At 57.1% G+C, this 27,205-nt stretch overlaps 1 protein-coding gene, 1 long non-coding RNA gene and 1 pseudogene across 2 annotated transcripts; 2 read left to right on the forward strand and 1 right to left on the reverse strand.

Moving 5' to 3' along the window:
* Window positions 1-903, reverse strand: LOC136303649 (zinc finger protein 154-like). Its single transcript, XM_066207245.1, has one exon. The coding sequence runs from the start codon at window positions 901-903 to the stop codon at window positions 1-3; it is 903 nt and encodes a 300-aa protein (XP_066063342.1).
* A 7,522-nt stretch (window positions 904-8,425) lies between these two features.
* Window positions 8,426-12,616, forward strand: LOC136303692 (uncharacterized). The gene is made up of 3 exons (XR_010724280.1): window positions 8,426-8,577; window positions 9,800-10,600; window positions 10,698-12,616. It is a non-coding gene; the product is annotated as an uncharacterized lncRNA (long non-coding RNA).
* Window positions 12,617-13,146: 530 nt separating this feature from the next.
* The window catches only part of LOC136303663 (uncharacterized), a 265,948-nt pseudogene continuing 251,889 nt past the window's right edge, over window positions 13,147-27,205 (forward strand).

Raw genomic sequence — 27,205 nt, forward strand, 5'->3', positions numbered from 1 at the left:
TTACCGGTGCCCCCGTTGGTGTCGGGTCAAATTAGAGGTGTGGCTGAAGCTCTTCCCACACTGGGGACACTCATAGGGCCTCTCCCCAGTGTGGATGCGCTGGTGGACTACCAAGCTGGAGTTTTGCTTGAAACCCTTCCCACAGTCGGGGCAGCGGAAGGGCCTCTCCTCTGTGTGAATCCGCTGGTGCATGAGGAGATTGGAGCTGGTGTGAAATCTCTTCCCACACTCAGAACACTGATAGGGCCTCTCCCCAGTGTGGATCATTTGGTGGATGATCAGGTGGGACCTCTGGTTGAAGCCCTTCCCACATTCCCCACACTTGTATGGCCTTTCCTCAGCGTGGATGTTCTGGTGGCTGATCAAGTTGGAGCTCTGGCTGAAGCTCTTCCCACATTTCTCACACTCGTAGGGCCTCTCCCCAGTGTGGATGCGCCGGTGGGTGATGAGGGTGGAATTCCACTTGAAGCCCTCCCGGCAGTCGGGGCAGCGGAAGGGCCTCTCCTCTGAATGAATCCGCTGGTGCTTGAGGAGATAGGAGCTGGTCTGAAACCTCTTCCCGCACTGGGGACACTCATAGGGCCTCTCCCCAGTGTGGATCCGCTGGTGGCTAATCAGGTGAGATCTCTGGCTGAAGCCCTTCCCACACTCCAAGCACTTGTGGGGCTTCTCCCCATCATGAACCTGCCCATGGACCACAAGCGCAGAGCCCTGGCTGAAGCTCTGGCCACCTTCCTGGCTCAGGGTGGATCTTTCCTCCTCAGAGCACCCTGGGATGGGTTTGGAGCCCCTCCTCCTCTGGGATCTCTGGGGCTTTTCCTCCCCCTTGAAAAGCGTAGAGTTGCTCAAAATGGCCTCTTCTACGAGGTTCTGCTGTGGGCATTTGTCCTCCCTGGTCTCCATCCTCAACTCCTTGTCTGGGGGAGGAAGGACAAGGAGAGGATGGGATTTGCCTCCGTGCCAGAGGGAAGATGAAGGAGATCCCCTCAGTTCATCCCCAGCAGGACGGCGTTGGCAGCAGGGCTGTCCTGCAGCCGGGGGCCATGCTGGGCTGGGAGATGAAGCAGGAGAGAGGGGGAAAGGGGCACTGACTTCCTCCTCACCTGCCTGGCTGTCCCGGGGCATCTTCCTCTTCCTCGCAGCCTCCTCCTCCACCTGGCCAAGGTTTTGGAAGTCCTGGTTTGGGGTGAAAACAAGGGATGAGTACATTGAGTTTGAAAGTTGCCCTGCCCAAGTCCATCTCTAGAGGTCATTGGGCATCGAGGGTCCAGAAAAACCTCTCAAACACCAAGATTCAGCCCTGAAGACGCCTCCCAGGAGTTCCCTGTCTCTGCTCTCTCCCCTTGGGTGTTTGGGGGTTCCCCCCATCCCAACTGCTGGGAGTCACACTTGTACTGGGGGTCCCCGGTCTACTTGGTCCCTGCCCTCCCCAGACTGCTGAGAGTCCCAGGAATCTGAAGAGTTCCCCCCTTTTCCACCTCCCCATATATGGATGATGGCAGGTGTTGGGGCCTTGGAGTCCCTTCTCCCCTTATTCTCTGCTTTGGGGTGCAGGGGGTCCAAGGAGTCCCCCCTGCCCCTCTCCAGGCTGTTGAGGGTCCCGCCAATGGCGGCGCCCCCCCTCTCTGGGCTCCCCACTTTGGGCTCCTGGGGGGCACAGGGCTCTGCTCCTCCAGGCTTTCTGGGGACCCTGGGTGGGGACTACAGCCCTTGGGGCTCCTCTCAGGAGACTCACAATGGGGGGAACGCAGAGAGGGCTGGGGGATCCCAGCAGTGACATCACTGGGAGTGACTGGTTTGTACTGGGGTAACTGGAAACTTACAGGGGCAACTGGGACTGACTGGGAATGACTACAAGCGTGCTGAGGGCAACTGGGCTATACTGGAAATGTCTGTGACCGTAATGGGGGGACTGAAACCACACTGGGAACAGCTGGAATCATGCTGGGGAGAACTGGGACCATGCTGGGGGCAAGTGGGAGCAAGTGGGAGTGAGTGGGTCTACAGTGAGGCAACTGGGCATGACTGGGAGCGTCTGGGATCATCTATGGAGTGACTGGGACTATACTAGGGGTAACTGGGTGCAACTGGGATGACTCTTGGAAGAACAGGGAGAAACTGGAACCATGCTTGGGGCAACTGAGATCATACTGGGATCACAGTGGCAGCAACTGGGATTGCACTGAGGGTGACTGGGAGGGGCTGTGAGCAACTGAGATGAGGCTAGAGCAACTGAGCACAACTGGGAGTGACTGAGAATGTGCTGGGAGCAACTGGGACACACTGGGAGAGACTGAAACCACAGTGGGTGTAAATGGAAAAAACTGGAACCAGGCTGGATGATAATGAGAACAGCTGTGCCCATGCTGGGGTCGTACTGGGATCCTACTGGAACCAGATTGGGAGTGACAGGAAAGGTGCTGGCTGTGACTGGAACCTTGCTGGAGGTGACTGGGAGCAACTGGGCCCACACTGGGAGAGATAGGGAGTCACTCTCGGCATGACTGGAAATCATACTGGGAGTATCTGGGAGTGACTGGGGTCATACTGGGGGTGACTGGAACCATACCGGAGGTAACTGGGTGCAGCTGCGATCATCCTTGGAGCCACTGGAATTACAGCATGTGTGAATGAATCCTGACTGGGGGTTACTGGGATCTACTGGGCCCATGTTGAGATAAAATGTAGACATATTGGGAGCAACTGGCATCAACCTGAAGGTACTGGAACCATGCTGAGGAGACTGGACCACAACTGGAGTAATGAGAATAATACTGGGAGAAACCGGGACCACACTTTGGGAAACTGCCAGAAACTTGGATCATGCTGGAGGCAACTGGGAAAGACTGGGATCATTCTAAGGTAACCAGAACCACACTGGGCCAATTGGATAAACTGGGAGTGTCTGTAACCATACTGGGGGGAATGGAACCACACTGGGAACCATGCTGGCACCATGCTGGGAGCAACTGGGAGTGAGTGGGATCATCCTGAGATGAACTGGGCCTATTCTAGGGACAAGTGGGATCATACTGGGAGCAACTGGGAACAACTGGAACTTTACTGGCAGTAACTGGAATCATACTGGGATCACAGTGGGAGAAGCTGAGCCCCTCCTGGATGAGATTGGGATCACATTGAGGGTGACTGGAATCATACTGCGAATGATTGGGAGTGCCTGTGAGCAGCTGGAATCATGCTGAAAGTAACTGGGTGAAACTGAGAGTGACTGGGAGCATGCTGGGTTTGACTGGAATACACTGGGAGAGACTGGGAGCCATGAGGATCATACTGGAGGGTACTGGGGTCATGCTGGCATTGACAGGGAGCAACTGTGATGTCACTGGGGGCCACTGGCATCATACTGGGAGTGACTGGCATCATACTGGGATTATAGTTGGTGTCAATGGATCCTGACTGGGAGTTACTGGGAGCCACCAGACCCATGCTGAGAGCCTACTGGGAATACCCTGAGAAGAACTGGGACCAACTGGGATGTACTGAGTGACTGGAATAAAACTGGGGGCAACTGAACCATGCTGAGGGAACTGGGAGGGCCTGGCAATGACTACAAGAATATTCAGGGCAACTGGGATAGACTGGGAGTACCTGAGACCACGCAGGTGGTGACTGGGACAAGAGTGAGAGTCACTGGGAATGTGCTGGGGGCAACTGGGGGTGTGTGTGAGTGACTGAGGCCCTGCTGGGAAAGACTGGCATCATACTGGGAGGGACTGGGACAATACTAGGGGCAACTGAAAGAACTGGGAACACACCAGTAGGAAGAACTGGGAGCAACTGGGACCCTGCTGGGGGAAAATTGTATCATAATGGGGAATAACTGGGATTGACTGGGCTCGTACTGGGATCCTACAGGGAGTGAGGAGAAGTGACCAGGATCATACTGAAACATTAATTTTGAAGAATTAAAGATTTTAGTTAAACCAGATATTGCTGAAGTAAGACAGATAGACTTCCCTTTTGATAAGCAGAAGCCAGATTTAAGGAACTGATAAGTCATGAGGCCTGTCAACTTATGTTTGTGTATTCTGACTAATCAATAGGCTTCAAGCAGGACAATGAATTCATAAATCAAATACTCCTGGGAAAACAGGATTCAGTTGTCACACAACACTAAAAGGTTAAAAAGTCAAAGCGAAGAAGACTCACTTACTTCATCATTTTGAGACCCTGCCCCATAAAAAGAACCACCGACCCATTTCAAAGAACAAACCACGCATGCTTAATAGCTTTTGGCTAATTACCATACGAGGCGGGGAATGGGATGTACTAAAGTCAAGAATACACATTTGTGTTTTGGGTATTCAATACTTCTGTACATAAAAAGACCCTGTGATCTTCTGTGAGCGCGCGTGTTTGGGAGCTATCCCGCACGCTGCCCGGCATCGTAATTAAACATACACTTTCTAACTTTAAACTGTTAGAGAGTCTTTTGTCCGTCATAGTTGGATATCGGCGTTAGGGCGATATTCATATTTTTTTTAATAATTCAATACTGGGACTGACTGGGCTCATACTGGGAGTGCCCAGGAAACTGGAACCACACGGGGGGGACAACTGGGCTCATCCTGGGAGCAGCCACTGCCGGCAGCGGGAGCCCCGAACCCCTTTCCCGGCCATCCCGCCCCTCCAGCCCCAGCACCCCCCAACGGGGTCCCGGCAATCCCAGGGGTCCCCCCCTCTCGGGGTCCCCGCTTTGGGCTCCTGGGGCTCTCCTGTCTCTGGGGTCCCGCTCAGGGGGTCCCCAAAGCCCGGATCTCTGCCGGGCTCCCCAAACCCGGTGTCCCCCCGCCGGTCCCGCCGCTCCCCACGTGGCCCCGGCAGAGCTCGGAGGGCCCGGCCCGGGAAGCCCAACCCCCACCTGGGGGGACCCGCATTCCCCCGGCCCCCGCCGGGGCTCTGCCGACACCGGGACCCCCCAAAAACACCTCCCGGGGACCCCCCCGGGATATTTGGGGCGAGGTCCCCGCTCCCAGCGCACCTGCGGGATGGGGCCGATGGTCCCGGGGGGCTGCGGGTTCAGGGAGCGCTGCAGCCGCCCGGTCCCTCCTCTGCTCTTCTTCCTCCCGCTTCCCGCTGCCGCTCCGCCTCTTCCTCCCTCCCCCCCCTCCTCCTCCGTTCCCGGACCCCTCGCAGCCCGCGGGGCGCGGGACGAGCGGGGATGAAGCCGGGAAAGGTCGGAAGGCAGGGGGGGGGGTGGGGGGGGGATGCCAGGAGTGAAAGTGACTGGGCTGTACTGGGATCCTACTGGGATCATACTGGGATCCTACTGGACGCGCGCAGGAGCAGCGCGATGGCTCCAGCCGTCCATGGGGCATCCAGGTGGGATCCCACCACTACAGGGGTGTTTTTTCCTGCCCATTTTAGGGTGTTTGTGGGACCGTAGCCCCACAAGCCCCTTTAAAGGGTTGATCATGACCCCTTCCAGTGACATTTTTAAGGGCGCCTCCATTCCAAGCCCCTGTGGGGGATGTTTTGCCCCCCAGGGTGGATTTTTGGGATTCTCTCTACCATCGCCGCTTTAGGAGCCGCCGCTGTTGTCGGTTCCCAGGATAACTCCCCTGAAAAGGGCAACACCACGCCCGTTGGTTCCGGCAGCGGAGCCCGGGGGGGGGGGGGGGTTGGGGGTACCGGGGGGATTTGGGGATCTCGGAAGGGTTTGGGGGTCCGGGTGATGCCGATGATGGCGATGGGGACCCCGTGCTGGGTGTAAACGTGTGGCGGTTCCTGGGGTGGGGGGGTTCTGTGGATCCCAGGGGTTTATGGGGTCATGGTGGATCTTTGGGGGTTCCGGAGGGGGTTCACAGGGGTCCCGAAGGGGGGATTAGGCGATCCCAGGGGGAACCCAAAGGCTGTTTTGGGGAACCTGCCGGTGAGAAAGAGGGGGACCCCGTGCCAGGTATAAACCTTCTCAAGGGGGTCTTGGGGGTGTTGGGAAGTCCTGTGGGAATTTTGATGTTCTGAGACGGTTGGGGGGGGGGGGGATCTGTATGGGGTTTTTTTGGTTTTGGGGAGCTTTTAGAGTGTCACAGCGATGTTTTTTGGACTGCAGGGTGGTTGGGGTGTCCTGAGAGGGTTTGGAGTATCCCGGGAGGTTTTGGGGGTCCCTGGGCGATGCCGGTGACAGAGCTGGGACCCCGTGCCGGGTCTGAACCTTCTCACTGTGCACGGGCAGCGTCAACGTGTTCAGGGACATCCTGGGGGCCCGAGGGGTCACCCCCAAATCCCCGGGGACCCCAAATGCTCAGGGACCCCCTGAACTCCCCTCAGCGCTGGATCTGCTGCAGGCAGGGGGGCACCAGCACTCAGCCCCCACCCCCCACCATCACAGGGGGGCAGGAATGGGGGAGGGGCACGGACAGGTCGGGGGGACCCCCAAAGTCCTGGGGAAGGGGACACGGGGGGACTCCCAGGAATCCCCGGGGGGGGATGAGGGGGGACCCAGGAGGAGCTTGGGGGGGCTGGGTGGGTCATGGGCGGACCCCCAGGAGTCTTGTGGGGGTGGGGAGGGCAAAGAACAGGGCCACCCCCAGGATGGGTTTGGGGGGAAACCGGATAGGAGCTTCCATGGCAGTGGGATGGGGATGAGATCTGCCCGTGGAATTCCCCATGGGAATGGGATGGCAGGGACATCCATCTACAGAATTCCCATGGGAATGGGACAGCAGTGGGGTCCATCATTGGAGGTCCCATGGGAATTCCCATGTTCCCAAATTTTGCCATCCCAAATCCCACATTTCTCAATCCCGCATTCCTATGGGAATTCTTCCCTCCCCCCCTTTGGGCCCCAGTGCCTCCTGCCCATATCTGACACATTTCCGGAGACATTCCAGGCAGGTGTGCCCCAGGGAATTTGTGAATTCCTCAGATTCCATCTCATGTTCCCGGCGCCTCTTGGTGACCTGGGCAGCGCCGTCGGCCACCACGAATCCCCCCCCCCCCCCCCCGGATCCCTGTGTTGTCGGGGAGAATGCCAGGAGTGGGAGTGACTGGGCTGTGCTGGGATCCTACTGGGATCATACTGGGAGTGAGTAGGAGCAGCGCGATGGCTCCAGCACTGGGGCTGGGGGCGCTCCTGCGGGGGGAGGGGGAGTGGGACCCCGGCCCCGGGACCCTGAACCGCCATTCCCGGCACCAGAACCCCCCTGCTCCCCTTGTCCTGCACAGGGTCCCCCCTGAATCCCCCATTTCTGAATACCAGGACCCCCTGCTCCCCTTTTCCCGGCCATCCCATGACTCCCAGTCTCCACATTTCCTGTATGCTTGACCTGGGATGCCCTGGAATGCCTTGGACCCCCATTCCTGCCTTTCCCAGCCCCCAGCCCCACCTTTCTTCAAAACCAGAGATCCCCTGGAACTCCCTTCTTCTTCTCCAAGTCCATGTCCCCTCATTTCCCTGACCCTGAGACCCCCCTGCACCCCCATTCCTGAGAACCGAGGTGCCCTTTTACCCCTTTGCCCGGCCCTGAGACCCCCCTGCACCCCCTGATCCGGCACCAACACAACCTTTTCCCAGCCACCCCGCCTCTCCCAGCCCCCAGAGCCGCCCTTTTCCCTGACCCTGGGCGCCCTGGGCCCCCATTCCTGCATTTCCCAGCCCCCAGCCCCTCCTTTCCTCACACTGAGGAGCCCTGGCACCCCCATTGCTGGGCACAGGATTCCCTGGACACCCCATCCCACCTCTCCCACTCCCTGCACCCCCTTTCCTTGACTCTGAGCCCCTGAAGCTACTTCAGCTGTCCCAGCTCTTCAAGTCCCCCCTTTCCTTGGCCTCTTGACCCCCCTGGATCCCCAAACTCCCACTTTCAGCCCCCCAGCTCCCCCAAATCTCCGTGTCTCCCCGCTTCTCCACTCCCTGCAGTACCTGGAAGTGGCGCTGTCGGAGCCCAGCCCGGGGATCCCCCGGTCCTGGATTGTGGGGATGTGGACGGGACCCCTGCGAGCGCTGGGACAGCGAGCGGGGCCGGATGGAGCCGCAGACACCGGGGATGGCAGCGGGAGCTGAGCTGGGATATTGGGATAGGCAGAGCTGGATATTGGGATAGGCAGAGCTGGGATACTGGGATAGCCAGAGCTGGGAGATTGGGATAGACAGAGCTGAGATATTGGGATAACCAGAGCTGAGATATTGGGATAACCAGAGCTGGGATACTGGGATAGCCAGAGCTGGGAGATTGGGATAGAGAGAGCTGAGATATTGGGATAGGCAGACCCAGGACACTGGGATAGCCAGGCCCGGCTCAAGGAGAGGAACCGGCTCGTTGCCGACGGTGACCTGGAGACAGGGCCGGTACAACCAGAGCGGGGGAGTGGGGGGAGCCAGGGGCTGGGCTGGGATCTGTGGGAATGGAGGACTCTGAGGGGCTGGGATGGGATCTCTGGGGATGGGGGTGGATCTCTGGGGCTGGAATGGGAATCCAGGGAGCTCCAAGGGGCTCTGTGGGGCTGGGACACAACTCCATTGCTCCGTTCTCTCCTCATTCCCAGGTCTCCACACGGTGCAGGTGGTTTCCAGCTGTGACCTCCTGACCAATGGAGCATCCCTGGATCCCACAGGTACGGCTATGACAGATTTCATCTCCTTCCAGCTGGGATCCAGGAGCTTTGCGGTGTCCCACGGTGCCACCTGGATCCCCCAGAGGTGCTGGGAATCCAAAGGGATCATGGTGGAGCAGGTGATGCATTACCTGGGACACACCATTATTGAAGAGCTCCCAAAATACATCAGATATGGTTGGGAGGCTCTGGAGAACAAGGGTGGGTGTGAGAGGGGAAGGGGAATTCCTGTGGAAATGTAGGATTCAGAAATGGGGAGACTTGGGAATGCAGGAATTCCCATGGAATTTCCATGGCATGACCCCACTCTCATCGCAGTCAGGTGACAATTCCATGGATGGATCTCCTCTCCAGCCCACTGCCATTGGAATTCCATGGGCAAATGATTTGAATCGCTGACCAATGCAATGACAGCAGTGAGATGAGAAGCAATCCCTGCTGGGATTCCATGGGCCATGAATGCCAATCCTTTCCCCAGGCCGGCTCTGTTGTGCCCGTGGCAGCGCCAGGGGAGTGCCCTGTCCCTGCCCTGAGCCCAGCACGAGCCTTTCCTTGGCTGTTCTCTGCCCTGCCCGGGGCAGGAGGGCACTGCCCGAGCGGCTTTGGTGGCCCCGGGCACCCGGCTGGGCTCCAGCCACTGCAGGTGGCTCCTTGGGAATGTTCCAGAGCAAAGCTTAAAGCAAACAACAGTTTCTGGAGAGGATTGTCCCCCCTTGGCCTGTGCTGGGAGCCCAAGGGCAACAGCCCGGGCACAACAGCCCAGAGTGCTGGAGCTCAGTGTCCCTGGGCCAGGCCGTGTTCCCTGGCTGTCCCCTGTCCCTCAGTTCTGCCCTGTTCCTCAGCTGTCCCCTGTCCCTCAGCTGTGCCCTGTCCCTCGGCTCTGTGGGGCTGCGGGTGGCAGCCCTGGGGCAGAACAACCCTGAGCCCCAGCTGGGCCAGTTCCCCCAGTTCCACCCCAGGGAAGGCCCAGGTCACTCCCAGCATGGGCCCTCTGCCTCCCAGTCACCCCCAGTGTGATCCCAGTCACTTTCAGTTACACTCAGCATGATCCCGGTATGATCCCAGCATGGTCCCAGGTGTTCCCAGGTGTTCCCATCCCAGCATGGTTCCAGTCACCCCCAGGATCACCTCAGTGTTGGGGGTTCAGTGTAGTTTTTTTTTTTTTTCCCTTTTCTTTTCTTTACTCCTTACCGGTGGAATTTTTTCCCATTGTGTTGCTAAGAGGCACTGATGGCTGGGTGCTTGAGACGGGGCAGGGAGGGGAAACTCGCAATCATTTTCTGATCTGAGCCTTCAGAGGAGAGTGCTGTAGCTGCTGTTTGGGGAAAAGAACTCACTGCTGCTGCAGAAGTCCAGCTCGGTCCTGTTTCTTCTGGTGGGGGGTGAGCCTCTGCTCCTGGAGCAGCCACTGACCTGGGGCCCGGTTATCTCCTGCCTCACTAACCCGGGGCCTGTTGCCGTGCTGGGAGCGGGGTCGCTCCTGTCCCTCCCCTGATGCTTCTTGGGCCCTGCTCTGAGTCTTTTGGGGCTGCTCTGAGGCCCGCACCCCCTGCCTGCCGGGACCTCCCGCGTCTGCAGCCTCAGCTCCGGAGTTTGTGGTCCAGCCCTTCCATCCCTTCATCCTCAGCTCCGCAGTTCCCCATCCAGCCCTTCCATCCCTTCAGCCTCAGCTCCGGAGTTTGCCATCCAGCCCTTCCATCCTTTCCCCTCTGGTCAGAGGCGCCATCCCCTCGCGCTCCCCGAGCCCGCCCCGCTGCGCTCCCTGCTCCCAGTGGGTGCCAGTCCTGGGCCTGGTGTATCCCGGTGTATCCCAGTGTATCCCGATGTATCCCAGTGTATGCCGGTGTCCCAGTCCATCCCAGCCTGTCCCAGTCCGTGCCGGTCCCTTCCCGGCAGCCGCCGACCTTTCCCGCATCCTGCCCCTCCCGCCCCCGGAGCTGCCACCGGACGTCCCCCAAGATGCTGCCAGGGCTCGGGGGCTTCGTCTGCCGGGGCTGGGGCTCGGCCTCCGCTGCGGGAGAAGGTGAGGGGGGTCCCCGGGGCTCGTATCCCCCCTCGGAGCACCTGTGACTCCCCCATGTCCCCCCAGGCCGGGCTCACCCCCTTTTCTCTCCCCACAGCTCCTGACCCAGCTCCTTCTCCCCCCTGAGAGGGGCTTTGGGGAGCCCAACGGAACCCCCTGGAATCCCCATTCCTGGGAACTGGGACCCACCCGCATCCCCTTCCCCAGCTCCGGGACCCTCTGCATCCCCTTATTCTGCACCGACACCGCCCCGCACCCCCTTGCCCGGGGATCCTCCTCTCCCAGCCCCCGCATCCCGTTTCCGTCAGCCCGGGGAGCCCCGGAGCCCCATTCCCGGCCAGCCCGGGGCACCTCACCCCCAGGCCTCCCTTTCCTGGGAAACCCGGGCTGGGCACGCGGCTCTCCAGCCACTCTGCGATTGATGATCACCCGAAGGAAAGGGAGAGCACAGCAGAGAGCGAGGGAAGGAGATTGGGAATGAGGGATCGGAGTCCCCGCGCCCAGTCCTGCTCTGCCGGGGGTGGGAGCCGCAGCCGCAGGAAAAAATGGATCCGCGGATGGCGGCGCTTCCCCCGCTTTGGGCCGACGCCCGCGGGTTCCCGGCACAGTTGGAGCGCAGGCGCCGGGAGTTGAGCACAACCCGGCCCGGGGGTCCCGCAGGGCGTGGCCGAGGAGGGTCCCGGGGGATGCCCGGAGGGGATCCCGGGGCATTCCCGGGAATTCCGCCGTGCGCTCCCCCCGCGCTCCCTCGGGCACTTTCGGATCTGCCCGGCGACCGGTGACGTCACTGCACACTCGGGCTGCCATTGGCGGGCACCAAAGAGGGGCCCCCCAAACCCCCATTCCTGGGCGCCGCCATCGCCCCGAACCCCCATTCCCGGCCATGGCTTCCACCCTGCACCCCCTTATCCGGCACCGACAGCCCTGCACCCCTTTCCCGGACATCCCGCCTCTCCCTGCCCCCAGAGCCCCCTTTTCTTTGACATAGAGACCCCCCAGACCCCTATTTCTGCCCGTCCCAGCACCCAAGCCCGTCCTTTCCTCAACACTGAGTGAATTATTAAAAAAATATGAATATCGCCCTAATGCTGATATCCAACTATGACGGACAAAAGACTCTCTAACAGTTTAAAGTTAGAAAGTGTATGTTTAATTACGATGCCGGGCAGCGTGCGGGATAGCTCCCAAACACGCGCGCTCACAGAAGATCACAGGGTCTTTTTATGTACAGAAGTATTGAATACCCAAAACACAAATGTATATTCATGACTTTAGTACATCCCATTCCCCGCTTCGTATGGTAATTAGCCAAAAGCTATTAAGCATGCGTGGTTTGTTCTTTGAAATGGGTCGGTGGTTCTTTTTATGGGGCAGGGTCTCAAAATGATGAAGTAAGTGAGTCTTCTTCGCTTTGACTTTTTAACCTTTTAGTGTTGCGTGACAACTGAATCCTGTTTTCCCAGGGGTATTTGATTTATGAATTCATTGTCCTTCTTGAAGCCTATTGATTAGTCAGAATACACAAACATAAGTTGACAGGCCTCATGATTTATCAGTTCCTTAAATCTGGCTTCTGCTTATCCAAAGGAAAGTCTATCTGTCTTACTTCAGCAATATCTGGTTTAACTAAAATCGTTAATTCTTCAAAATTAATGTTTCACTGAGGACACCCTGGACCCCTATTCCCAGCCATCCTGGGTTTCCTTGCCCTGTCATGGGAATGGGTACACCGGGGACGCTTGGAACTTCTTTTTCTGAGTACAGGAACCCCCTTAACTCCACCCATCCCACATCTACCCACCCCCACCACCCCTTTTTCTCAACCCTGGAAGCCCCAAAGCCCCTTCCCTGCTCTCCCAGCTCTCCCCGTTGCCCCTTTCCTTCAGCCGTGCCCCCCCAGCCCCCAAATGTCCGTGTCCCCCCAGTTCTCCTCTCCCTGCGCTCCCTGCCCGTGGTGCTGTCGGAGCGCGGCCCGGGCTTCCCCCAGTTCCTGTCCATGGGCTCCCTGGATGGGATTCCCTTCCAGTGCCGCCACCGCCAGCGGGGCCGGGCGGAGCTGCAGCCGCCGGGGATGGCGGCCGGAGCCCAGCCGGGATTTTGGGATGGCCAGAGTCGGCACAACGAGCGGCACCGGCACGGGGCCACCAGGCAGCTGCAGATGCCGCAGGAGCGGCACAGCCAGAGCGGGGCTCAGCGCGGGGAGCCGGGGCTGGGGGATCTGTGGGGCTGCCACGGCACCTGTGGGGCTGCACTGGGGATCCGTGGGGCTGCACCGGCACCTGGGCTGAACTGGGGGACCCTCAGTGGGTCCCACATCCCCCTGTGCCCCCTCTCCCACCCCCTTCCCATTGTTCCCCCCAAACTTACGCTCCCCCGAGCTCGGCCTGGAGTGACCCAGCCCGTAGCAATCGTGTCCCGGCTGGGAGGAAGAGGAGGAAGAGGAGGGACAGAGAAGGAGGAAGAGGAGGAGCAGAAGGACCTGGAGGAGGCAGAGGAAGCACCACGTGCATTCCCCGCTCCCTGAATCTGCAGCTCCTTCGCCCGGACACCATCGGCCCCATCCCGCAGGTGCCCGGAGAGAGGGAGCTCGCCCCAAATATCCCGGCGGGGTCCCTGAGAGGTGTTTTTGGGGGGTCCCGGTGTCGGCAGATTCCCGGGGGGGGCGGGGGAATGCGGGTCCCCCCAGGTGGGGGTTGGGCTTCCCGGGCCGGGCCCTCTGAGCTCTGCCGGGGCCACGTGGGGAGCGGCGGGACCGGTGGGGGGACACCGGGTTTGGGGAGCCCGGTAGAGATCCGGGCTTTGGGGCCCACCTGAGCAGGACCCCAGAGACAGGAGAGCCCCAGGAGCCCAAAGCGGGGACCCCGAGAGGGGGGGACCCCTGGGATTGCCGGGACCCCGTTGCGGGGTGCTAGGGCTGGAGGGGTGGGATGGCCGGGAAAGGGGTTCGGGGCTCCCGGTGCCGGCAGTGGCTGCTCCCAGGATGAGCCCAGTTGTCCCCCCCGTGTGGTTCCAGTTTCCTGGGTGTCACGATCCGCTCACACAAGCGGGATTCGTGATGGTTCGTTTTAGGGATCTCAGAGCGCAAAAGACACAGCGGGGGACAAACTCAGTTTACTCAATCACTAATGGACCTTTATTTAGTGCCAACAAATGTGATAGTAGGGAGAGAAAAGAGAATAGTAAGAAAGACAGAAAAAGAGGGGAAGGGGTTTATAGCTACCAACATGGAGGGTCGAGTCCTCGAGGCTTTTGAAGATACCTATAGACGCGAGTTTCTCCAGTGGGGTGATCACAAAAGTGAGCGGGGGTCTCCAGGGTTTTTATAGTCCTCTCCGAAGCGACAGGCAGTTGGCCAAACAGGTGGGGGAAATCATTGCAGTGTGTTCATTTCCATCAAACACACCTGCAGGCAGCACTTGGCCAACATCCCACCTCAGCCAGGCCAGAACTCCTGTGTTGAGATTTTAAAGACCCTTTTAGGGGTTTCAGTCTCTGTTGTTGATGATGGTTGTGAGGCAGATGAGGGGTCTTCGGACCATCTCTTACACTGGGGACTCCCAGTATGAGCCCAGTCAGGCCCAGTATGATCCTGGTCACTTCCCCTCACTCCCTGTAGGATCTCTCTTGCTTCCAGTATAAACCGAATAAGTCCCTATTATTCTCCATTATGATACAATTTTCCCCCACAGGGTCCCAGTTGCTCCCAGTTCCTCCTACTACCGTCTGTTGTGTTCCCAGGTCTCCCAGTTGCCCCTAGTATAGTCCCAGTCCCTCCCAGTATGATGCCAGTCTTTCCCAGCAGGGCCTCAGTCACTCACACACACCCCCAGTTGCCCCCAGCACATTCCCAGTGACTCTCACTCTTGTCCCAGTCACCACCTGCATGGTCTCAGGTACTCCCAGTCTATCCCAGTTGCCCTGAATATTCCTGTAGTGATTGCCAGGCCCTCCCAGTTCCCTCAGCATGGTTCAGTTGCCCCCAGTTTTATTCCAGTCACTCAGTACATCCCAGTTGGTCCCAGTTCTTCTCAGGGTATTCCCAGTAGGCTCTCAGCATGGGTCTGGTGGCTCCCAGTAACCCCCAGTCAGGATCCATTGACACCAACTATAATTCCAGTATGATGCCAGTCACTCCCAGTATGATGCCAGTGGCCCCCAGTGTCATCACAGTTGCTCCCTGTCAATGCCAGCATGACCCCAGTACCCTCCAGTATGATCCTCATGGCTCCCAGTCTCTCCCAGTGTATTCCAGTCAAACCCAGCATGCTCCCAGTCACTCTCAGTTTCACCCAGTTACTTTCAGCATGATTCCAGCTGCTCACAGGCACTCCCAATCATTCGCAGTATGATTCCAGTCACCCTCAATGTGATCTCAGTCTCATCCAGGAGGGGCTCAGCTTCTCCCACTGTGATCCCAGTATGATTCCAGTTGCTGCCATTAAAGTTCCAGTTGTTCCCAGTTGCTCCCAGTATGATCCCACTTGTCCCTAGAATAGGCCCAGTTCATCTCAGGATGATCCCACTCACTCCCAGTTGCTCCCAGCATGGTGCCAGCATGGTTCCCAGTGTGGTTCCATTCCCCCCAGTATGGTTACACACACTCCCAGTTTATCCAATTGGCCCAGTGTGGTTCTGGTTACCTTAGAATGATGCCAGTCTTTCCCAGTTACTCCCAGTTGCCTCCAGCATGATCCAAGTTTCTGGACTGTTCCCATTATCATTCAGCCTGGTTCCAGTTGTTTCTATTTATTCCCACTGTGGTTTCAGTCTCTCCCAGTGTATCCCAGTTGCTCCCAGCACATTCTCAGTCACTCCCAGTTGTGCTCAGTTGCTCTAGCCTCATCTCAGTTGCTCACAGCCCCTCCCAGTCACCCTCAGTGCAATCCCAGTTGCTGCCACTGTGATCCCAGTATGATCTCAGTTGCCCCAAGCATGGTTCCAGTTTCTCCCTGTTCTTCCAAGAGTCATCCCAGTTGCACCCAGTTACCCCTAGTATAGTCCCAGTCACTCCATAGATGATCCCAGACGCTCCCAGTCATGCCCAGTTGCCTCACTGTAGACCCACTCACTCCCACTTGCTCCCACTTGCCCCCAGCATGGTCCCAGTTCTCCCCAGCATGATTCCAGCTGTTCCCAGTGTGGTTTCAGTGCCCCCATTACGGTCACAGACATTTCCAGTATAGCCCAGTTGCCCTCAGCATGCTTGTAGTCATTCCCAGTCAGTCCCAGTTGCCCCTGTAAGTTTCCAGTTACCCCAGTACAAACCAGTCACTCCCAGTGATGTCACTGCTGGGATCCCCCAGCCCTCTCTGCGTTCCCCCCATTGTGAGTCTCCTGAGAGGAGCCCCAAGGGCTGTAGTCCCCACCCAGGGTCCCCAGAAAGCCTGGAGGAGCAGAGCCCTGTGCCCCCCAGGAGCCCAAAGTGGGGAGCCCAGAGAGGGGGGGCGCCGCCATTGGCGGGACCCTCAACAGCCTGGAGAGGGGCAGGGGGGACTCCTTGGACCCCCTGCACCCCAAAGCAGAGAATAAGGGGAGAAGGGACCCCAGGACCCAACATCCTCCAACATTCCTTAAGCGAGGAGGTGGAAAAGGGGGGAACTCTTCAGATTCCTGGGACTCTCAGCAGCCTGGGGAGGGCGGGGACCAAGTAGACCGGGGACCCCCAGTACAAGGGTGACCCCCAGCAGTTGGGATGGGGGGAACCCCCAAACACCCAAGGGGAGAGAGCAGAGACAGGGAACTCCTGGGAGGCATTTTCAGGGCTGAATCTTGGTGTTTGAGAGGTTTTTCTGGACCCTTGATGCCCAATGACCTCTAGAGATTGACTTGGGCAGGGCAACTTTCAAACTCAATGTACTCATCCCTTGTTTTCACCCCAAACCAGGACTTCCAAAACCTTGGCCAGGTGGAGGAGGAGGCTGCGAGGAAAAGGAAGATGTCCCGGGACAGCCAGGCAGGTGAGGAGGAAGTCAGTGCCCCTTTCCCCCTCTCTCCTGCTTCATCTCCCAGCCCAGCATGGCCCCCAGCTGCAGGACAACCCCACTGCCAACGCCGTCCTGCTGGGGATGAACTGAGGGGATCTGCTTCCCCTTCCCTGTGGCACGGAGACAAATCCCATCCTCTCCTTGTCCTTTCTTCCCCAGACAAGGAGTTGGGGATAGAGACCAAGGAGGAAAAATCCCCACGGCACAACCTTGTGGAAGAGGCCATTTTTACCGGCTCCACATTGCAGGAATCCGATGGGGAGGAAAATCCCTGGAGATCCCACAGGAAAAGAGGCTCCAAACCCATCCCAAGCTGTTCTGAGGCTGAAAGGCACACCCTGCGCCAGGAAGGCGGCCAGAGATCAAGTCAGGGCTCTGCGCTTGTGGTCCATGAGCAGGTTCATGATGAGGAGAAGCCCCACAAGTGCTTGGAGTGTGGGAAGAGCTTCAGCCAGAGATCCCACCTGAGTAGCCACCAGCGGATCCACACTGGGGAGAGGACCTACGAGTGTCCCCAGTGTAAGAAGAGGTTTCAGACCAGCTCCATTCTCCTCAGGCACCAGCAGATTCACACAGAGGAGAGGCCCTTCCGCTGCCCCGACTGCAGAAAGGGCTTCAAGCGCAACTTCCATCTTCTCAGACATCGGCACATCCACACTGGGGAGAGACCCCACGAGTGTGGGGAATGTGGGATGAGCTTCAGCCAGAGATCCCACCTGATTCACCACCAGAGGATCCACACCCGGGAACGGCCCTACGAGTGTGAGCAATGTGGGAAGAGCTTCCGCCACAGCTCCAACCTGATCCATCACCAGAACATCCACGCTGAGGAAAGGCCATATGAGTGTGGGGAATGCGGGAAGGGCTTCAACCAGAGGTCCCACCTGATCATCCACCAAATGATCCACACTGGGGAGAGGCCCTATCAGTGTCCTGAGTGTGGGAAGGGGTTTCAGACCAGCTCCACTCTCCTTGTGCACCAGCGGATTCACAGAGAGGAGAGGCCCTTGCGCTGCCCCGACTGCAGGAACGGCTTCAAGCGAAAGTACGACCTCGTCACCCACCGGCGCATCCACACTGGGGAGAGGCCCTACGAGTGTCCCCAGTGTGGGAAGAGCTTCACCCAGAGCTCTATCTTGACCCGACACCAACGGAGGCACCATTAAGAGAAGCCCTGTGAGTGCCCTGACTGTGGGAAGAGCTTCCTGCACTGCTCCAACTCCATCCCCCATCAAAGGACCCACACTGGGCAGAGCCCTGGATCTCCACAGGCACCTGGATGAACACAGGGTCAGGAACATCTACTGGGACTCTGATCAACAATGTAAATGAATTGAGAAGAGCGGATTTTTTTTTTTAATTTACAGCCCAAAAAATTCGTTTTGCTGTGTTTTTTCTTCTGATGGCATCAAGACAAATTGGATGATCTTGGAGATATTTTTGTACCTGATTAATTTCTCTGATCTTTCTATAAAACACCCAGAAGTGGATTAAAAATAAGCAAAATTAAGTGAAGAGATCTAAAGCTGAATCATTTTACCTGGATTTGAGTGTGAATTTGTGGTTCAGGGGAATATTCAGGAGGGTTTAGGTGTTCTGGGAGCACCCTAGCCAAGGGACATGGCTATGGTCTCATAGTTGTTGCAGCAGAACGTGTCCACTTGAGCCCATCTGTTCTCCAGGAATTCCAGCTTTCTGTCCCTGTCTCTGGCCTGGATCTCCGTATTGTTGGTGTCCCCCGCAACGTGCCCAAATCACTGCTGAAGTGCCCGAGGTGCTCCTGGCTGTGGATGTTCCTGTCCACCAGCCTCTCCTGGTCAGTGCCATAGGGGCCTGTGAGGAGTTTCTGGGACTCCTGGTGGGACTGAGAGAGGCTTTTGTGGCTCTTGGTGGCATTTGTGTTGCTGGGAGGAGGTTTGGGGGCCTTCTAGGGGGAGGGGGGGTGAGGGAGTTTTGGGGTGGTGGCAGGGCTGTGTGTCTTGGAGAGGATTTGGGTGGATCTTGGGGGGAGATGGGAAGGGGGAATTGTGGCTTTTGGGGTCATTTATGTTGCAGGGAATGATTGGGGATGTCCTGGGCAGGAGCTGTGAGGTGGTTTGAGGGGTCTGGGAGTGGGTGTGGAGCTGGGAGGGGGTTTTGGGGAAGTTGTGACTCCCCCAGACCCCCAAAGCTCCCACCAAACCCTGTCCCATAGATGCTGCCGGGGTTTGGGGTCTCCATGTTGGGATTTATCCTCCTGGTCCTGCAGGAAAAGGTCAGGGGGAATCCCCAGGGCCCGTGTGTGTCCCCCCAGAGCGTGTGTGACCCCCCATGCCGGTGTCACCCCCTTTTCCCTCCCCACAGGGCTCCTGCCCCAGCTCCTGCTGCCCCCGGGGGGAATTTGGGGAGGGGGCAGAGGGGGTGCGCAGCCCCCGCCGGGGGATGACCCCGGCCCAGCCCCTTTGTTTAGCACCAAGCTGGGCTTGGGGCCGCAGGGGGAAGAGGCCCAGGGGAAGCAGATCCTGCAGGTGGGACAGGGCTTGGGCTCAGGGCAAGGTCCTGCCCTGCACACCTAGCTCAGGTGTGACCCTGCCCCGGGAAGGGAGCGGGACATTCCCATCCCCACAGATCAGGGCTGGGAGCAGCATTTGGAGCATGGACGTGGGAATACTGGCAGTGACTGGGACCACACTGAGGGTTACTAAGAGTGACTGGGAATGACTGGTGCATGCTGGGGGTAACTGGGATATACTGGGAATGAGTGAGATCATGCGGGAGGCAACTGGAACCATACTGGGGACTCTGGGGTGACTGGGAATGAGCATGCTGGGGGCAACTGGGATATACTGGGAGTGTCTGGAATGATTCTGGAAGGGACAACACTGGGAACAACTGGGACCATGCTGGGGGCAACTGGGAGAAGCAGGGTGTTACTGTGTCTGTACTGGGGGCCACTGGAATCATTCTGGCAGTGACTGGGACTGTACTAGGGGAAACTGGTGCAACTGTGATCATACTGGGTGGAACCGATCTGACACTAATGGGGGACTGGGATCCCACTGGGAGTGACCAGAAGCAGGCTGAGGGCAGCTTGGAACATGTTGAGGGCAACTGGGATATACTGGGAGCAACTGGAATTACCCCAAGGGTGACTTAGAGTGGCTGTGGGCCACTGGAATCATACTGGAAGCAACTGGGAGGAAGTGGGAGTGACTGGGAGCATGCTGCGGGTGACTGGGATATACTGAGAAAGACTGGGAGTCCCTGGGACCATACTGGGAGTGACTGGAACCATGGCAGTGGCCTTGGCTGGGTGCTGTGGGGCCTCAGGGTGCAGAGGGAGCACTGTGACCCTGCGGGGCCTGCTGGAACCAAGGGGACATTGTGACACTCTGGGCCCGCCCTGCCCGTGGGGTGTTCCAGGAGCCCCGGGGTGCCCAGGGTGGCAGAGCAGAGCCCCTGGCTCAGGGCCTCTGTTTCCTCAGAGCTGGAGCCAAGGAAAGATGGAAGTGGCCCCTTAAAGAAACCCTCAAGTTTCCTGCAGTGGCTTTCATTTATTCCCTGCATGTTTTCCATTGGAACTCCGTCCCTCTGGAAGGGACACACACAAACCAAAGCCCCTCCTGACACCCCTCTCTGGCCCTTTGGGCACGGGGCAGCTGCTCTCAGTTGGCAGCAGGGCTCCCTGCACTCCCACAGGCTCCACTCCTGGGGAACTGGCACCACGCAGGAACAGCCCCAGACCCCACAGCCTGGGAACACTGCCCCTGACCAAAAACACCCACCCAACCTGACAGATCCAGCCATGCCCAGGAGGATGCTGAAGCCTTTGACCTCCCTGGGGATGACCTGGCTGGAATGAAGGAAATACAGGGCCTGCAGGCTCTGACAGAGGACAAAGAAAGATGAGGGTCAAAATGAAAGACCTGAATTCATCCCACAAAGAAAGGAAATGGCTCCAAGAGATTTCTTGTCTTGGGGAATGGTGAGTATAACAGAACATGGTGTGGCCAAGAGGAAGAGCTGCTGCTCCAACACCATTAGAGTAGCATCTTTCTAAGTGAAGGCAGATTAGGGTATTTTTGTTCTTATCACCTGTTCACCAGGGCAAGCATGTCCATGGCATGGGAAGCACCAGAGAGATCCCTCACCACCCAACTGAGAGCTGCCATCTCTCCTTCAGCCACAACATCCTCTAAAGTGCCTCTGTCCACGAATTCCATAACCAGCCACAGTTCCTTAAGGACAAGGTAGCTCAAAGAAGAAAAGAGTGGCCTGGAGATCAATGTGCACAGCTAAATCACCTCCTGGAAAAGGCTCCAGCTGAGTCTTGTTCTCAGGTTACTTGTAAATGAAAACAGAATCAAAGGGAGAGACATTCTTTTGAAGCCAAACAGCCCTTGGAATCTGCACAGTCTGAATGAGAAAGGCCCATCCCTGAAAAAGGAGATGTCTTAGATGACAAGCATGGGAGAAAGGCAGTTTAGAACCAGCAGAGATGAATCTGGCAGCAGGACACAGCCCATCAGCTGGGTCACCATCCTAACTCATCAATGCCACCAGGAGCTCCAGGAACAAGGCAAGGCAACTTCGACAGTTCTCCATGGGAGGGAGTGAGGGGAAGGCAAGGCAAGGGAGGGGGAGGCAGGGCAAGGAAAGGTCAGCGAGGGGCAGGCAGGTCCAGGCAGACAAGTCAAGGCAAGGGAGGAGTAGGCAAGGCAAGGGAGGTGTGTACAGGGCACGACAAGGCAGGGTTATGCCAGGCCAGGCAAGGGACAGGAAGGCAAGGCAAGGCCAGGCCAGGTGTGGGTAGAGCAGGCAAGCAGAGGAAGGGGGAGGCAAGACAAGGAAGTCAGTGGGGGCACAGAAAGGGAGGGTGTGCAAGGGAAGAGAAGTGAGAGGTAGGCAAGGCAAGGCAGGGGAGTGGAGGGGACAGGCAAGGCAAGGGATGGGTCTGCAAGGCGAGGTAAGGGGGAGGAAGGCAGTGAAAGGCAAGGCTGATATTGGGACCCCTCTGGGTTTGGCTCCTCCAGAGCACACAGTGGGTCAGACCCTGGGCTGAGGGAAGGGGTCCCATGTAAACCCAGCACAGGCATTGCTCTTTGAAGAGGGCAGGGAGAAAGGAGAAGAGACTTTCCTGTCTCCAGAGATTCCCCCCTCCTCCTTCAGCAGCCATACCCCAATCAATCACTGCCAGAGTTCATATGATCACTTCCATGCCAGGGAGCACAAGGCACTCAAAACTGAACCCTGCCAGAGCCCAGCCCTGCCTGCCCATTTGGAGGCTGTGGGGGAATGGAATTTCAGCGGGAATTGACCCACAATGATACTTTGCCACTTGTGGGTTTCTCACAGCCTTAGAAGTTGTGTGAGATGTCTGTCCCAGCAACTGCTCACCCTTCAAATGCACACAGGTGCCTGGGGGCAATTCAGCTTCCCTGCAGTGGTGGCTGATTCCCTTTGAAACAGAAGCTGTTGCCTTTTCTGGTGTGCTTAACTCCCTTCTAACGACTAGAAAGTGGGTGAGTAAAGGAAATGACCCTGGGGGAAGGGACCAAAACCTTGGAAAAGGATGAAATGCATCTGAATTACAAATGAAATCTATTTCATTCACTTATTTAGTACTAAACTATTAATACAAAAAAAGCCATGTTTCTGAGCTGAAGCTACTCACACCCTGGAAAATTTTTCGGTTGCTTTATTATTTAAAGGATGTTCCCAGCCTGTGGAGCAGCCCAGTTCTCTGCCACTCTGCCCATAGGGTAGAGCACTCCCAGCTCCCCCAGGAGCCACAAGAGAACTGGGAGAAGGGCCCCTGGGAGGGAATCTTGGGGTTCCTTTCAGCAGGATCCTTTTGTAGCTTCAGGCTGGGGTGGGCAGCACTTCCATCTGCAGCTTCCATGTGCTGCTCCAGCAGCTGCTGCTGGGGGCCCTGAGGGAAGAGGCCCCAGGAGGGATGGAAATGCTGCCTGGACAGCAGCAGCCAGGGCCAAGAAAGAGCTTTGCCTTCCTGGCTGGTGCAATGAGGCTCCTTTCGTGCAAGAGGAGGCAAAGATAAGGTCAAGTTCAACAGTTCAAGGAAAAATGTAGAAAATTGGAAGCCTCTGAATAAACCACACACATTCATCTGTTAGCTCTTCAGTGTCAGTCCTTGTGAAAAGCCTTTCCAGATTTCTTTTGGATTCCAGGGCCCACAGCTGGGCTTCAGAGTTCAACTGATTTGTATTTTCCAGGTTTTTAAACAGAGCTCTGAATTGGGCAGCTCTTGTCATTTTTCTTCTGCTCTCCTGATGTTGAAAAATGTTCCGTGCTCCTGTAAGCCACATCTGGAGGGGTGGTTGGCAACCACGGAATCCTCGGGGAAAGCACCTGATTGACTTCAGGGCCTGGCTGGAGAGCTCAGCCTGAGGACAGAACTGTTCCAGATGCCTCTGTCCATGTCCAGCTCCTCACAGCTGAGTCCCTGAACACACAGGGTGGTTTATAGGGATTGATTTTCCCCTCCTGTTCACGTGGAGGTGATTTTGTGGTCCTTTAGAGGAACATCTGACCAGCCCCTGCCCCCATTCCATTTTATTCTCTCCACTTTGGAGACAGCCTGCTGGGTTTGACATGGAAATTGGTGGTGTCTCCCCATTGTTCCCTCCAGCCCTCAACTGCAACTTGTATTAAACACTGCAAATGGCCTCATTTGTCTGGTGGGGAAGATGTGAGGTGGAGAAAGTTAATAGGATTCGTTTTCATGAACCTTGTGCTAGTAAAGAAAAATGAGGTTTGTCATTTTGGGGTGGTGCTGAGTGTTTGGATTTGGGAGTTTATTACTTGCTATAGTTATTATTATTTATTAGTGTTACTTTTCATTGGTAAGCCTTTCAAATCGTAGACATGATTAACTAAAGCTGGATGTCACTCACTCGGAAAATTCCCTTGCTTTTCCCACTGGGATTAAACTGTACAGTGGACTCCAAGTTGCCAGTAGCTTCTAAAGAGGGACAATCCTGTTAGCGGTGGGTTTGGTGTGGTTTGGAGCTGGGGAAGGGTCTCATCCCCTTCCAGAGATGCCCCAAGCCCGCTCTGCTGCCACGTCTGCACTCGCGGCCCCTCACGGCTGCCCTGCCCTGGGGACATGGTGGGACCCCGCTGCTGCCAGGGCTGAGGCTCCTCACGGCCCCTCAAAAACCCTCCTGGCTACACAGAACCTCTCCTGGCCCCTCACAGCCCTTCATGGCTCTTCATTCCCCTTCACATCCCCTCATGGCCCCTCACTTCCCCTCACAACCCCCACAGCCCCTCACTTTCCCTCACAGCCCCAGGCATGGGGCTCCTCCCAAAGGAGAGGGGGTCGGGCCCTGCTTGTTCTCCTTTCATTTCGGTCCCTTCCCAGCCACGAGTCAAGAAAGGCTGAAATGGAGCCTTTCCCCAGCCTTTCCCTCTGCGTTAATTGCGGCTGAAGCTCTGTGCTGGCGCTGGCCCCAGCGCCAACATCCCCGCAGCCCCGCCGGCCTTTGGTGTCCCCCCGTGTCCATTCCCTGTCCCCGAGGCCCGCCCGGCTCTGGCAGCAGCAGGAGCCGCAGCGCAGCGGGCGCCGGCCCGGCCCAGCCGGGGCTCCCGGGCAGGAGCAGCAGCAGCGCCGGCCCCTTCCCACCTGCTCCTGCCTCGCCTTCCAAGGCCTTTGTCCAGATCAGTTCTGGACTAGAGCAACAATCACCCACCAACAGCCCTGATTCCTCAGGGCCCGCCTGTGCTGCCCTGACCCAGCCTCCAGAGAAAGAAAGGATTGGGTTGCAGCGCTGTTTTCAGCACTGTTTTACTCACCCTGAGTGACAGCAGGAGGCTGCTGCTGCCTTTGCCTTGGCAATTGGAGATCATGGCTGCTCTTGTCCCTCTTCTGCTTGCCACTTGAAATTTTATTCGTAAAACTGCAATTGCCTTTTTTGATCAGTGCCACCCAGAGTGCTGTCATGATGGCAAACTCTGGCATCATGAGCAGCTGATCTCCAAATGTTCACACGTCCCTGAGCACAGTGTTGAGGAAAATTAAAGCCACACAGGCCACATGTGCAGCACTCAAACACAGCCCTGCTGCTGGTGCTGCTGAAATAGAATCAACTGACAGAGGCCATCACAGAAATTGCCTCTGGCCTGTCAAATAAAGTGAAAAAAATCCACCAGGAGAAAGAGAAAGCAGAACTTCCCAATTCACTTCATTGCTTCCTCCGAGTAGCAGCAGAAAGTGGAGATGGCCAGAGGTATTTCCAGCTCTGCTGATCCCAGCTGGAGCCCAGCCTGCTGCCCAGGGCCAGCGGGAACCTGAGCCCAGCCCGGGGAGCTCCCGCAGTGTCGGGAGCTCAGCGCACGTGGGGCCAGGCCCAGACCCCGGGCACGGCCGCCCATTGCGGGGCAGTGGCGCAGGCGGAATGTCCTGGGCCCAAACCTCCTGCTCCTGCCACACAGCGCCCATCCTTCTCCCCCTGCTCCTCCTCTCCCAGCACGGCACAAATTCCAGCTCGGAGGAGGCTTCCCAAGACAGGGCTCAGGCTCCTGTTTCAGCCTGAGTGTCCCTGCAGAGGAACAGGGCATCTTTCAGGCACTTCCACAAGCTCAGGCTTCTCATTTCATGAGGCATCTGGGATGACAATTGTTTCGCAGAAACACAACAGCCGAGGGAATGGATTAGAAATTATTAGAAAAATATGACCCTTCTTGCAGACAAACTTCACCAAATCATTCCCTGCATTTCTCCTATTCCAATTCTTTCAGTCATCTGTTTGGAGAGGTTGAGCTTGTTCTGGTGCTTATCATGAACTGGCTGTGCTCTTGATTTAAATCAGTGCATGAGGATGTAGAATCATCAAAACTGAACACAGGAACAAACTCTCCCTGTCAGCCCATTTTCATGTTCTAGATCACTTTCAAGGTGTCCCTGGGGATGTTGGAATGATTATCACACAAATCCCTACTTCTGGATGCAGCCTCTGGAGATTCTTTCTCTGCATTCAGCCAGGTTTGCATTCTCTAACCACTCCTGGTACCCTGTCATATTTTCTTAGGGTAGAACAGTAACAATGAAAACCTTAAAAATGGCACAACTCCCCAGTCCAAAAGAAAAAGAAAGAACAAGTTACAAAGTTCTCCAAACATTTTTCCTGCTTTGCTGCAAGAGTCGTGCTGCACACACGGTGTGGAAAGCCAAGAGAAGTTGCAGTTTGTGGCACATCTCATGACAGAAGCTGCACCTCATTCTCCAGGAGAGGTCCTTGAAAAAAGCAGACCAGACTGTGGAGAAGATTCCCGGAAAACTGAAACAGCTTTCCAGAAGTGAAATGAAAATGGAAAGAAACAATCCAATATGTTTTCCTCTAGTTATTTCTATGCTCCTCTTTTCTATCTTGCACTACATCTTCATCCCATTCATTCCAAATGGATTTCACCTCTATGACCGATCACTTAAGAAGTTTTAGACACTAAAATACTATGAGCTACACAGAGTTTGCCTTCCCCCATTTTTGTTGGAAAGCAGTGCTGGAGCCACAAGTGCAGTGCTTGGGTCGAGCACAAATCCTACAGGCAGGGAGTGTGCCCTGACAGTGTGTGACCCTCAGCAGGGACAATGCACAGCAGCGTTGCTGTGCTCGGCTCCCATGGAACCATCCCAGGAGCAGCTGCTGAGGTCAGGAGCCACGGCAGCCACCAGCCTGCTCCAAAGGCCCTTGGCAGGGTGGGCTCCTGGCCTGGCTCTGTGTGCCAGGAGCTGGCAGCGCTGGGTGCAGGGAGCCCAGGGAGGGCACAGAAATGCTGGGCTGAGAAATGCTGGGGGGGACAGCGAGATGGGCATGTGCAGCCAGCCAGGGCACAGCAGCAGCACGCACAGGGGGCACAGCCTGCAGGACACATGGCCAAGGGCTGGGCAGGGCTGGCAGGGCCACAGGCACCCAGCCCTTTGTCCCCTGGGCTCTGCCAGCGCCTCTGGAGGCCCCACAGAAGGAACTTTCCTTTCAGGGCCTGCACTTTGCTCCTCCCTGGCTCCTCCCTGAGGAGGCTGGCCGGGCTTGCAGGTTGATGCCATTTGTCCTTGCTGCCCCTGCCATCCCACTGCCCCACAACCAGCCCCGAGCCAGCCGGGAGGGACAGGCCCTGCTGTGCCAGGCCTGGGCTCAGGGCTTGGCCTTTCTGCTCCCTCCAGCCAAGCCAGGCCTTGCTCAGCATTGCAGTTCCTGCCCCCTCGGGCGGCGCATGGGAGAAAACAACAAACTTCTCAGGAGGGTGGAGAACAAACTTTTAGTCGAAAACTTCAGAGAATGAGATACTTGGAAAATCTTAAAGCAAGATGGAATTACGGTAAATCATTTCACAAAGCACTGACTGATCAAACTCCACCCTGTCCAACTTCCAGTCCTCCAGAATTTGAGAAGAGGAAGTCAGGAGAAGAGAAAGAGGGAGAGAGAGGTCCACAGTTGCCCTTGGATCCAGCACCATCTCAGCTGCTGGGAGCTCCAGGGACGTGGGACATGTCAATGTCAATGTCACAGCCGTGTCACAGCCTCACCTGCTCTGGTCCCTCTCACAGATGGTGGTTTTGGGGTGCCAGGGGCTTGGCAGCCACTTTGGGGCTGGAGCAGAGGCTGCCGTGGCTGGGGCTGGG

Source organism: Chamaea fasciata, unplaced genomic scaffold (assembly GCF_029207755.1).
Source record: "Chamaea fasciata isolate MVZ Bird 193981 ecotype frontalis unplaced genomic scaffold, bChaFas1.0.hap1 SCAF_40, whole genome shotgun sequence".
Classification (NCBI taxonomy): domain Eukaryota; kingdom Metazoa; phylum Chordata; class Aves; order Passeriformes; family Sylviidae; genus Chamaea; species Chamaea fasciata.